At 33.2% G+C, this 14,045-nt stretch overlaps 1 protein-coding gene across 1 annotated transcript in view; it reads right to left on the bottom strand.

Moving 5' to 3' along the window:
* eIF2Bgamma (eukaryotic translation initiation factor 2B subunit gamma) overlaps positions 1-6,495 on the bottom strand; it is a 64,280-nt gene extending 57,785 nt beyond the window's left edge. Inside the window, exons 1-3 of the mRNA XM_090373766.1 lie at positions 6,344-6,495; positions 1,048-1,213; positions 431-536 (exon numbers count right to left, since the gene is read on the bottom strand). Of these exons, the coding sequence (XP_090229892.1) occupies positions 431-536; positions 1,048-1,213; positions 6,344-6,427 (356 nt within the window). The 5' untranslated portion in view covers positions 6,428-6,495. The remainder of the gene's footprint in view (positions 1-430; positions 537-1,047; positions 1,214-6,343) is intronic.
* Between the last annotated feature and the right edge of the window lie 7,550 nt (positions 6,496-14,045).

The following is a 14,045-nucleotide window of genomic DNA, read 5'->3' as shown; positions in this document are numbered from 1 at the left end:
TTAAAATAAATCCATTTTCCAAATTCACTAATATATGATGCAAATTCTGACTATTAAACTTTTGACTACCTCTCCCTGCCACTAGCACCATTTTATGTTTATATGGGAGTGTAGGATGCATAATCAAATCAATGTTACTGCTATAACTGAAACATAATGTTTCTGTTATAATGTTTCATCTTCCCTTTTCATATTATAATGATCATATAATCTTTTCGGTCTAACTGGTAATATTGACCACAGACTTTTACTCATTTTATTTCAACTTCATTTATTTATTTAAAAATTATTTTTATAAACTGAAGCTTTGGCTCTTTATCTATTTAACAAATAAGTAAGTCTCACTTTACAACTAAAAATTAGTTTTTAATTAGTATACATTACAAAACCATTTATGACTGTGATATATTGAAATTTAAAAATAAAGTACCTCTTTAATACAGATGTTTTAAATGGTACTGTTTCTTCAAAGTCTGCTTCTGAATTTACCATAATAAGCCTTCCTGAACTTTTATCCATTCCTATAATATCTTTTTCTAAATAAAAGAAAAGTAGTATTTTCTGAAATATCTGATTACATTAAATCAATAACACTGATACAATAAATAATAAACTTCACGATTACTAATGCACTTTAAATAGAAAAGTGATGAATTTCTAACTATGCAGGCCTATAAAGGTTTATTAATTTGTGTAAACAGAGTTCAAATCTAGCATCCATGATAACATCTTCCCCTCAAAGAAATACCCTTATTCTTTTTTCGTGTTTTTCATAAAATGATAAAATACACAAAAAAACTGCCACCCACTCTTTACTAATATTTATAGTAAGTTCACAAATAGAGAACTTTCAGAAATGCTGAGGGTACACACCACAATATGGTGTATTTTAGTTCATAAGGAACAATTCAAATAAAACAATGTCTATTTCTGTGTTTGTAAGTTTTGTAGTATAACTTAGTATCATCTGCTTTGGTTTCCCTTATTTAGCAAGCATTATACATATAACTTAAAGGCAATATGCTAATGGGGGAGGGTTGAATTTACCTTGTCTGTGTTTAGTCTTGACTCCTGGAATAGGGGCATCCTTTAATGATGATGGTACAGGAAACAACAGCATAGCGAGACTAGCATCATGAATACGATAAAGATTGGTCAATTCGTAAAGATTAAAATCTGTGATAAGGTCACAACTCACTACGACAATATCAGTCTGTAATTCAAAAATAAATTAGTGGAGTGTTTGGCATAAGCAGTAATTCAAACTTACTAAAAATATCAAAAAGTACTCGCATAACTGATAAATTAAAATCTGAAATATGCACATAATATTCATTTTGCACAAAGTTATCTCATTTTACAATTTAATTTTTCATTAAATAAAAATAATTAAAAAATTTAAATGAGTTAGATTAATTTAAAACAAAAGTTTTTGTTCTAAATTAATCTCACATTAATTCTTCCTATCTCAGCCATAAGATTGAAATCATTTTCTACAAACCACTTCAATTAACAGACTTATAAAAGAAAACATTTAAATACAGAATGCCCTCATAATACAGAACTAATGCTGAAAAAATTGTGGCAACCACAAATTCTTTATTCTAAATATCATAAGAAATTCAGATAATTTATGTTTCAAATATTTATATTCTCTGCATCTAAAATAATGAAATTGTACTAGATCTTACTGATTGTCTGTCATGAGAGACAATCAGTAAGATCTCCCTGGGAGCATATATTTACAGTAATTACAATTTTTCTGTGTATTAAGTGCATGTGTTCTTCAGTCAGTTTGGTAGACAAAAACTGAGCATTCCCAGGAGAGAAAAAACCATGTAACAGTGACCTAAATCCAACATGCACAGCAAAATTCCTCATGTCATTTAACAGAATTCAAATTCAGGCCTTTTCCACCCAGTGTGGAAGGACAATGATTATAACCACTGTGCTACCTGTGAGGGTGGTAGTGTTTTTCTGGGACTGTGATGGGTATGCATGTGTGTGTGTGTGTGGGGGGGGAGTTAAAGTTTATCTTTGTTTCGGTATCTAGGTCATTAATATGATATACCTCAAGAAAGCAATTGTGAAAGACAAAATAAACTATATTTTAATGTAATTAATGCATTCAGAAGTATTAATATTTGAAACAATGAATTAATAATATCAAGAGTTATCATGCATGTTGTGCTCTCTCTCTCTCTCTCTCTCTCTCTCTCTCTCTCTCTCTCTCTCTCTCTCTCTCTCTCTCCCCCCCCCCCCCCACCAGTTAAGACTTGATGGCTACAGTGGTTGTTATATCTGATACACACACATTTTTTTCTGATCAGTGAGCTTGTGCAAACCTGTAAATTGTTATGATTGTCACTGGAGGAATGTACTTAAGATATATATTTTATAATGGGCTTTATTAAATACTTTATTCTAAGATGTTCTGTCAAACTTCATGTATGTTATTTAAATATAATGTCCATGAAGTTAAAGGCAATTATGTTCAAATTAGAGAAGAAATACCAATACAATATTCAAAATAAAAAAAGAAAAAAAAAACGGGGAGGGGCAACAAAGACCAGTGACTTCAGATGTTTCCATTTGTCAAAGGCTACGGTATATAATAGTCAAAAGTCAAATATAATAGTCAAAAGATTTCAATATCAAATTAATTTTATCTGTACTGAACGTTACTTATTTTAAAAGTTGACCTCGTGTTAAATTTTTAGCATATTGTAACCGTGTATGGCAGATTAAAAAAATATATATACATTTTAATGCTAATCAATGCAGTGTTCATTCTCAAATTCAAACATTTGCTACCTGCATTATACTTTACAAATCACAAATAAACAGCAGTTATATTTGTATTTTAATTGCTTTTCACTATTGAGAAACTATTTGGACAGTTATGTTATACATTCAACTGTATCTACTGTAATGCTTTTTAAATTGTTTAAAACCACGGTTTTAAACAATTTAAAAAGAATTGAAAAAAAGCATGGAAAGAATACAGACAACCTACAACTTTGAATTGTCAGTTGAAGTGTTACTTATTTGGCTAACTTAATATTAATGCATTATGTATACTGTACTGTACTTAGCATTAAGTTAGTATATTAGGTTAAACTTTACTTAGCATTATGTTAAATTTTACTCAGCCCTGTAAACATTATCACTTGTTTGAAACTTTAATTATAATGGAACTATTTTTTTATCTATCCTCCTTTAGAGAGAATCACATATTCATGATATGTTGCTCACGTACGTAACTACCCAAATGCATGAGACATTAAAGAGCAACAGAGATTAAAGAGCAAGCAAAATGGAATCCTGAGCTCTATATAAAGAGTTGAACTTAGAGAAAGGAAGCAGTTGGAATTGTGGCTACCAGTAACAAATTAATTATATTGTGTAGTGTGCAACCTTTGATGTCATGTATGGTTATCTTCTTTTTCTAAAAGTAAGGCAAGGGGATACTGGAGTTGTTGTTTTATTATTAGCATTCTGAGGAATTACAGATATTGTTAAGGTCCAGTGGAATACGCTAATTAAGTAACACAGAGCAGAATTTACATTAAGCTGAGGGAATTTGTTTAATTGTGAGCAAAACTGAAGTAAATCATTTTGAACTAAACCTTCTGAACAAAAACAAAAAGGAACTGAGGTGGTAAGGAAACTTTTAGCCATAATTAAGAAAGAATCCTTGCATTCAGTGGAGGTCCCTATGGACTAGAGATGGTGCAAATGTATCCTCAATTCACAAAGGAGGATCAAAAAGTTGAGTAATTACAGACCTATTACCCTGACTTCTGTTCCAGTGGAACAGAAGTAAAGAAAATAATGGCATCACTGATTAAAGAAGTAATGAAGAAATATCTATACAGGAAAGCAGTTATACTACAGTAACAGCATAAATTTGTTAAAGGGCAATCTTGTTTGACTGGATACAATGATGCAGTAACAAAGGAACTGAATGCAAAAAATAATTTTGACATCATATACTTGGATCAGAAAAGCTTTTGATACTGTTGCACATAAAAGACTGCCATACAAACTGGAGTAGTATGGCATTAAGGGCAAGTTACTGCTAACAATACAGGGATGGTTTAGTGGGAGAAGACAGAGAGCAGTTACAAATGGGCACTGTGCTTCGGGGACTAATGTTATTATTATATAATGTTATTATATAGGAATTTTGCTAGCAGGGAAAAGGAGGTGATTATCCCTCTGTATAAGGCAATGATCATGCCACGCCTTGAGTACTGCGTACAGGTCTGGAGGCCTCATTTTAGGAAGGATGTAGATTTGCTTGAGCGTGTACAGAGAAGGGCAACAAGATTGGTGAGGGGAATGAAGGGATCCTCTTACCAAGAGAGGCTTAAGTGCTGCAAATTGCAGTGGCTGGAGACTAGGCACCTGCGCGGTGATCTGATTGAGGTGTATAAGGCCTTGAATGGGTTGAGCACGCTGAATTCTGATGGGATTCTTCCACTTGCTCAGATTACGAACCTAAGGGGGCATAAATTCAAATTAAGAAAAGACAGATGTAGATTAGATGTGCGGAAATTTGCCTTTAGCCAGCGGGTGGTTAATTGCTGGAACAAACTTCCATATGTCGTTGTGGAAGTTGATAGGTTGAATAAATTTAAGGAGGAACTGGACAGGCATTTGGAGGGAATGGTGTGATTTTTTTTTTTTTTGGCTGATGCTGCATAAGCTCATACACTTGCTTTCATGCATCAAATGCCTGCTACTACTACTACTACTACTGAACTCCACAGAGCTAATTGTTGGGTCCACTGTTCTTTTCTGTGTTTATTAATGATACTGATAAAGTCAGATTTGATATCTAAATTTGCAGATGATATGAAGGTTGGCAGAATGGTTAATGACAGTAATCAGGATATTCTACTGCAACAAGATCTAGGAAAGTTAGGCAGATAAGCTGAAAAGTGGCAACTGAAGTTTAATATTGACAACTGCAAAGTATTTCATATGAGTGCCTAATCCCAGATTAATATACAAACTGTGTACCACACTCAGGAACATGGCTCCGTAGCCAGGTGGGCAGGAGCGACAGTGCGTAGCACACGCTTCTTGATTAGACTGGGGTTCGGGCCCGTGACCACCAAATATGGAGGATGCGGAAAGGTCAGGGAATGACCGCCGCATATCCCCGGAGCAATATGGCCTTAGTTGCTAATGCTCCTAAAAACCAACTCAGGGTTAGCAGAAAATGGAAAATAATTCTGCAGTCAGGTATCAAGTTCTCTGGGCAATGCAGATAAGCTTCCAGGACAGCTCAAAGGTCAATTATATGTAGTAATTCTGCCAGCAGGGATACAGAAGTGATTATTCTGTTGTATACGGCAAGAAGCAATGGTTAGGCCACATCTTGATTACTTCATACAGGTCTGAACACCTCATTTTAGGAAGAATGTGAATCTGTTGGAATGGGTGCAGAAAAGAGCAATGAGATTAGTGAGGGGAACAAAAGGATGCTCTTACAAAGAAAAGCTTCAGTTCTACAAACTGCAGCACCTGGAGACTAGGCACCTGCAAGGAGATCTGATTCGGGTGTTTAAGGCTTTAAATGGATTGAGTAAGCTCAGTGCTGATGGAATCCATCCTCTTGCCCTGACTACACAAAAAAAGGAGACAAATTCAAACTGAGAAAGGAGGGTTTGTCTTCAGCCTGCAGGTAACTGATTTTTGGGAAGAGAATTTCATCTGGTGTTGTTGTTGTAGAACCCGAAATGGACTTTGAGGGAGTTGAGACACTGAGGGAGTTGAGGGACCAGAACCCTCTACCAGAAAGGAATTAACACCTCTCCCTCCAAATGACAGTTGTTTCTGACTCTGAAAATTGTGATTCTTTCAATTAAGTTAATATCAATATTGAATATTGTGTATCTTTTTTTAATGTTTTTTGTATGTTTTTTATTCAATAGAGTTTAAGAATTTTAAAGTATTTTTTTCCCACTAAAATGGATTTAAACGAAAAAAACTAATGTTCACATTGAAAACAACTTTGTGTGAGCTTTAAGAAAAAAATTATAAAAAAAAGTGGTGGAAATACTCCATTAGTTACATTGTATAGTTTTAGATGTGTTTAATTAAAATACAGTTTGGTTCCTGTCAAATTTATTTTTATTTTTTTAACAGATGTTTTAGTGGCATATATAAATTACTCAATGTACATTATAATATTTTAATACATCCTGTACATTGTAAGCTCGTTATTAATATATATTTTAAAATACATTCGATTTAATGGACTTTCAGCAATAGCAGAAATCGCTTCCTCCAAATCGAGGCCTACTGTACTTAAAAAATATATACAACTTACTTTGATTTTATCTTTAATGTAACGAAGACTTTCTGCAGTTCCCCAATCTTCATTACTAGAAATTAATACTACATCCAGTTTCATATCTATTTTATCTTGAAAAATTTCTTCAACTTTAGGAACTGTGTCTGGCACAATGACAATGGCTTCTGGAAAACAATATCCAAAAAAATAAGCAATAAAATTAGAATTAAAAAATTATAATTAATAATTTTATGCTAGTTGTTCTAAAAGTGAAGCACTCGTAATGATATAATATAAAATTCAAAGATTGTAAACTCATAAACATTTTAAATTAGCGTATGATTATAATAACTTATTAAATCATTTCATGTTTCACGTATATATATGTAATAACAGCAACTGTTCAGTAATAACTGATTATACAAAAAATGATCATAAGCTCGGGGATTTTAATAATAATGATAATATTTATAATATATATTTCGTGGGTTTATTCAAAAGCTAAATTACGAAAACAGAAATACTAAATTAAAAACTGAATATATATATACAGTCGGACCTCTCTTTAACGAACTTCCATATAGCAAATTTTTCTATGTAGCAAACTTTTTTGATTTCCCCTTGGTCATTACATTGAAAATAGTTTCCGTATAACAAAGAAAATTTCTATATAACAAACTGATTTTGAGAGACTTGGGTACGCATTGTTCAAACCTCTGGCCTTTAGCAATAGAGCTGATGCTGTAGAAAGCACGAATTAAGAGCTAAAAGAATTAAGAATTAATCACTTTAGCTTTTAATAGCTAAAGGGTTTAATTCTTAAGAGCATTCCACAATTTTTTATTATTTAACATCTTTTTATTTTCATATCAGTGGGCACCCCCAGAACAGCTTGGTTTGGCTAGAGGGGTGTACATTATAAATATTCAAGGCACTGATTGAATTAAAAGAAAGAAAAAACACATTGTATTCAACATAGACATTTAGTGTTGCCCGTAAAGCATTTGCTCTACTGAGAAGTTGCGCTGATCAATTGCTATCTACGTGTCCACAATCATTGGCAAAAATTAAAGAATTTGGTTCTTTGTCTCGACAATGGATATTGGTTCTGGTTAACCTGTTTTCTATTGTAAGCACCCTGTTAGAGAATTAGGAGAGAGTGATTTTCCTTAATAGTGTAGATCGAGGTGCTAAAAAAAAAGAAATCGCTTTAAAATTTGGTATCCCTGCCAGTAGTGTATCAACCATTCTGAAAAACCATGTTTCAATTCTCAAACTGTTTGAGGAAACAGGACCCAGTTGGAAGCATGCAAAATTGTGCCTGTATGAAGATGTAGATGAAGCCATTTTTAAGTGGGTGAAGTTGATTCGAGATAAAAACATGTCGATATCAGAGCCATTAATAAAAGAAAAGGCTATGGAATACGCATCTTTTCTGGGGCATAAAATATTCTAAGCCAGTTCTGGTTGGCTGGACAAATTTAAAAAGTGCCATGGCTTACTCAAAAAAGTTATTTCTGGTGAAAGTGGGGTTGTAATTGAAGAAAACTACACCCATTGGAAAGAAACAGTTTTGTAAAATAATTGTGGAGGATTATGAGCTCAAAGACATATTCAACATTGGCGAAACAGGTCTATTTTTTAAATGTTTGCCAAACAAGACACTGACTTTTAAAGGTGATAAATGTGTAGATGGTAAAAATAGTAAGAAGAGAATTACAATCTTGGTTAGTAATGAAAAACTGAAGCTTTTGGTAATAGGCAAAAGTAAACAACCCCAACGTTTCAAAGGATTAAAGTCATTAGAGTTGGACTACAACTACAACAAAAAAAGCTTGGATGACAAGTGAAATTTTTGAACAGTGGATTTTAAAATTCAATAGAAAGATAACAAAAGAAAACAGAAAAATCGCTTTGATTGTTGACAACTGCCCACCATCACTCGGTAATTTCAAAACTTACAAGTGTGAAGCTTGTTTTCTTCCCTCTGAATACCTCGCATAAACTGCAGCCAATGGACCAAGGCATTATCAAGAATTTGAAAATGCACTACTGAAAGCACATACTGAAAAAAATTATACTGAGAATAGAAACCAACCAACCTATAGATTCTGTTATAGATTTGCGGATGTGCATGTCAGAGTTGGCAAAAGTGTGGAGATGACGGAAACAATGAATAAGAATTGTTTTGCAAAAGCAGGTTTTACTAAAACGCCAATTAACAGGATGAAAGGGATGAACAGCTACATGATGAGCAATCTTGGGAAGAACTCCAAACGAGAGGTTTCATCAGTGGAGAAATTGTTCTTGAAGAATTTTTACGAGTTGATAATGATGTTATAGTAGCTGAATATCTGAGTGACTCCAACATTTTGGAGATTATTCAAAGAACTAGTGAGAATATCAACAATGAGTTGTATGAAATTGAGGGCAACGAAGGCAATGAGGGCAATATTAAACCTTCCAAACATGAAGTGTTGGCAGCATTTGAAACTTTACGTCGAGGCCTTCAGTGTGAAGAAAATATGCCAGAAAATATTTGAGCGCTTAAACAAATGCGAACATTTTTATGAATGATGTACAGTAAAATCCAGTGTAAAACAAAAAATAACCAAATATTTTTTGTTTTGGTTATTTAAAATTGATAATTTTAAAAAATTGATAAAGTTATTAATAATTAATTGTTTTAAAATGTTAGAAAATTTATTCATTCCCACTTATTTCTGATTTATTTCCCATATTTTGCTGTATTTCTGAATGTTGAATTACAATATTTCTCATTGTTGAAAAGGTCATATTTCTTTATAATGAATTTTTTCAAGTGAAAGACTGATTTTGTTATATGGAGGTCCAACTGTATTTACATTAAAAAATCTTTAATTTTATATGGAGGTCCAACTGTATTTACATTAAAATATCTTTAATTTTACATTTTCATGAGAAATTATATTGGTTTCAAGAGTCAAAAACACTTCATTAAAATTTTCAAGACTGTCTCAAAAATATTTTAAAATCAAAAGAATAATTACCATTTGCATTAAATTAAATACTGTACACGACAGTAAATGAAAATAATTAAAATTATTAATAATAATAACTATCAACTGCTTAGATAATAATGGTAAGAAAGACGTAGGTAACAATGATATAGGCGCCTCCGTAGCCAGGTGGGCAGGAGCAGCAGTGCGTAGCATACGCTTCTTGATTAGACCGGGGTTCGAGCCCGTGATCACCAAATATGGAGGATGCGGAAAGGGCAGGGAATGACCACCGCATATCCCCGGAGCAATATGGCCTTAGTTGCTAGTGCTCCTAAAACCAAATAACAAACAAACAAACAATGATATAAATGCCATACATGTAATGAGCAAAAAAACATAAAACTTATTTAAATACAATTTTTTGTATAATACCCACACTGTTAATCAAATCGAAAAAACTCAACCGAATCCAACAAAATATCAAAAATATATCAACACTGACATTAATTTATTAGGTCAGATTTTTTTTAGCTTTTCAGTGTCATGAATGAAACATCAGTTGGCTAATTACCTAAGTGAGGAGAAAAATGCATAAGCTATTTTCTTTTTTATTTTCTATAAATTTTTATTTTTATTATTAATTTTTATTTTTATTTTATGTTGTTTTATGTATTTTATTTTGAAGTTGAAATATTCTCCAACTTCAAACTCACAGAAACAAGTTTTTTTCTTCCTCATTTATTCCTTCAACTTCCATTTTCTGGAACAGCCTTCCTTCACACGTATTCTCTGAAAATTAAGATCTACAGAAATTCAAATCTAATATCAGCAAGTACCTTCTTTCATCTTCTCAACCCAAACACACAATACTAATTACTATAGGTTCTAATATGCTTCATGTTTAGGGTGTTCATATAAAAAAAAATAAATATTGGCCAGTGCATCAAAAGCCAATGGCTTCCTTGTGCTACATACCATATTATTAGTGGTAGTAGTACTGGGTATACCATATTATTAGTGGTAGTACTGGGAAATGATGCAAGGAAACAAGCCAAAGAAAAGAAACGCTATCCACCTCATTCTTCCATCCCCTCTAATATGTATAATTCTTTCTTAAATTTATTCAAACTACCTACTTCCAAAACAGTAAATGGTAGTTTGCTCCAACAATCAATTATGCTCTGGCTAAAAGCAAATTTTCGCACATCTATCCTGCAGCCATCTATTTTCAATTTAAGTTATGTCCCCTTGTGTGTATTGTCTGAGAAAGAGAACACCATCATCATCATTAAGTTTATTCAATCCATTTAAAGCCTTAAACACTTCAATCAGGACTCCTCACAAGGGCCTAGTTTCCAAGAACTGCAATTTATAGAACTGAAGTTTTTTTGTGGTAAGAGTATCCCTTTGTGTCCTTGACTAATCTAGGGCTGCTCTTCTCTGCACTCTTTCCAAGAGATCCACATCTTCCTTAAAGTGAGGCTTCCAAACCTGTATGCAGTACTCAAGATGTGGCTTAACCATTGCCTTATACAATGGGATAATCACCTCCTCATCCCTGCTGGCTCCTTAGTTCCTGTATATCACTGACAGAACTCCATGTATTCTTCTAGCAGCCTGTCTGCACTGCTAAGAGAACTTCATGTCAGACTGTACAATTACTCCAGGTGCCCTTCATTCTCCACCACCTTGAGTGTATTAATTATGAGTATTTAGTAGCATTTGATATTACCTAAGTGATCAAATAAATTAACATACATCGCAACCTGTATGGTTATATACCAAAATAGCATCCAAAATTGTCTGTATATAATTTATTGCTTCAATATTTGTTCACATTCTGAAAAATCTAATTCGGTAGATGCATTTTTGAAAAAAAAAAAAAAAAATGTACATTTATAAAATGAAACACTTTGGAAGTTGAAATTAGGAAGCATGAATAGACTTTTCAGGTTGAAAAAATTAACTAGGGAGATAGCATTATTTTTTTTTCTGAGTCTCACCTTAAAGTTATGTGCTCTGTTTAGAAAAAATACAATGCAATTTTAAGTTAACATATTCATTATGTTCACCAAAATAATCTCACTGAAACAATTCAACCAACTTGCCTTTAAAACCCGCTTGCCTCAACATATTCAAGGGATACCAAAGAAGAGGCTTATTTCCAACTGGCAACAAACACTTTGGGCATCCTGATGTGAGTTCCATCATACGAGAGCCTTTGCCAGCTGCCATAACCACTGCTTGAAATTCCATGGTCCTAAATCAAAAATATAAAATAAAAAAGTCAGTTAATATACACAGTGCATTACATTTCAGGCAAATGAGCAAATAATAATAATTCATGAATTAAAAAAAAAAAAAAAAGCAAAAACCAATGACTTTTATATGCAATAAAAAAGATTTCATTTCTGTACGTCCATGATATTGCCCATTCATCCCTCCAATCAGCTCATGGCAACAAACAATAACAAGTGCTTTAGTTACAATATACAGTGATATATGAAAAAAAGAAGTGATAACTGCTGGTTTCTGTTGGCTGATTTTAACGAAATTTGGAAAGGCTTGACAAACTGTTTTAAAAGAGTTAAATATAAAATTTTGGTTAATTTTAGAATATGGGGCTTACCCATTGATCTTTGCGACTAGAAGTGATCGGAACATCTAGCTCTGCCATTTCTTCGCCATGACTAGCTACTAATCACTGCAACTTTGTGTTAGAGTAAATGCATTTCTGCAAGCATGCTGGCAGGAATACGCTAGACAGGCTGGGAAACCTGACCTTCATTTGTAGTAGAAGTTTAACCATTTTCTTAAATATGAGAGGCTATTACTATATACAAAAGATTATAGAAGTATAGTTTTTAAATAGAATTTCATTTTGAATAGTGAAAAAATGCTAGGTTCATTAACACTACCATTTCAGGATGGATTCAAGCAAAAAATAGTGTCTACAGATTATGGACACTGCTTTACGGATTCAAGCAAAAAATAGGTGTCTGTAGATTAGACACCGTTTTTCACTTGAATCCATCCTGAAATGGTGTGTAAACTAACCTAACCCTTTTTAACTAACACTGAAGATTATGGATGCCAGTTTTTGCATGAATCCATTCCAATTGGTACTGTAAACTAACCTAAGCTTTTTCACTATTAAAACAGTCTATTAAAAAAACTTCCACTACAAATGAAGGTCGGGTTTCTCAATACCATCAGCCTCACATGATATGCGAGAATGATGGTATCGTAAGGACAGCATTACAGGGGTTCGCTGAAGTGGTACAGGAAGTACCACAAAACGTCCAAAAATAATCTGTAATTCTTTAAGAAATTAAAGGCAGATTACACTCCACATAGGTTTAAGTGCTCATTATTTCACCAATTTCCAGGTCGAGTTAGTACATGTAGACAGAGAGACAACAGGTGCTTTGGACATAAATGCTAACTTGCTTAAAAGAAAGTAAACATGCCAGTAATACCATTTAGATTGAACTCTTTCCCCCCAATACCCAAGCAATTCCCTCTTTTTTTGACATATTTAATATTATTTAAAATTCCTTTTAGTAATGCTGCCATTTAGTGCAACAGCAGCAAAAAAAAAAACACTCTAAGCCAATTATATTAATTCAGTGTTAAGATGATTACAGTACAAACTTCTAGTTATGTAGTAATTAATTAGAGAAAATTAAAATGACATATAAGGTATTAAAAAGAACTCTTCTGAAATCTTTATCTAACTAATTCAGTGTTTAATCTATTGATATTTATCAATATTCTAATAGCATTAAAATCATGCATGTTCTTTTAACTAAAACAAGTTAAATAATGTATGCTCAGCATTATATCTTGGACATTAATTTTCTGTCTAAAATTAATAATCTTTAAATTATTTTTATACAGTATTCCAATGTTTTATTCCAATATATATATATATATATATATATATATATATATATATATATATATACAGGGTGTCTCAAAAATACAAGGCATAACTTCAGGAATGAGTTCCTCATATGTAGACAATAAAAATATTTTATATCAACATAGTTCCGGAAATGCTTGGTTTTCGAGTTTTGAAGGTCTGTCTATGATACTTTTTTTTCTTCTTTTTTTTTTTGGCTGATGCTGCATAAGCTCATACACTTGCTTTCTTGCATCACATGCCACTACTACTATTCACATCACCTTATAGTAATTGTTCAAAATGTCCACCTTCTGCCTGAACACCACTGGCAGAACATTACTCGCACAGGGTAATCTGCTGGTGACATGGCCTGTACCCATTGCAGACGATAAGGATACAGTTGGTGTTCTCGCAACACTCTCCAAATAGTCGAATGTTGAACAGCCAGTTACACTGTTATTCTGCATGTGCTGATTCCAGGAGTGGCATGCACAACATCCAAAAATCTCCTCCTCTACTTCAGGAGTCGTAAATCTTGGTTGTCCTCTGTCGGCAGCATAAGCTGTAAAGGTCCTATGTTCACAAAGGCGGCGATGGATACCTACAAACGTTTTCCTCTCTGGACATCTTTGTTCTGGGAACCTTTCGTGGTACAAACGACGAGCCTCCAGAGCATTGCTGTCTGCCAAACCGTACATAAAGTGCATATCCACTTGCTCCTGATTTGAGTACATGGTCAGAATGGAAAACCACCAGATTCTGTCAGTACCTTGTGATTCACAGTACCCCGGAATAGCCTCAGGGGCTATTCTGGGGTACTGTGAATTTTGAGCGATATATAGATATTGTT

Source organism: Mastigoproctus giganteus, chromosome 5 (genome assembly GCF_048544385.1).
Source record: "Mastigoproctus giganteus isolate SK-2022 chromosome 5, ASM4854438v1, whole genome shotgun sequence".
Classification (NCBI taxonomy): Eukaryota; Metazoa; Arthropoda; class Arachnida; order Uropygi; family Thelyphonidae; genus Mastigoproctus; species Mastigoproctus giganteus.
Note: the sequence above shows the minus strand (reverse complement) of the source record. Positions and strands in the feature narration are given on the sequence as shown.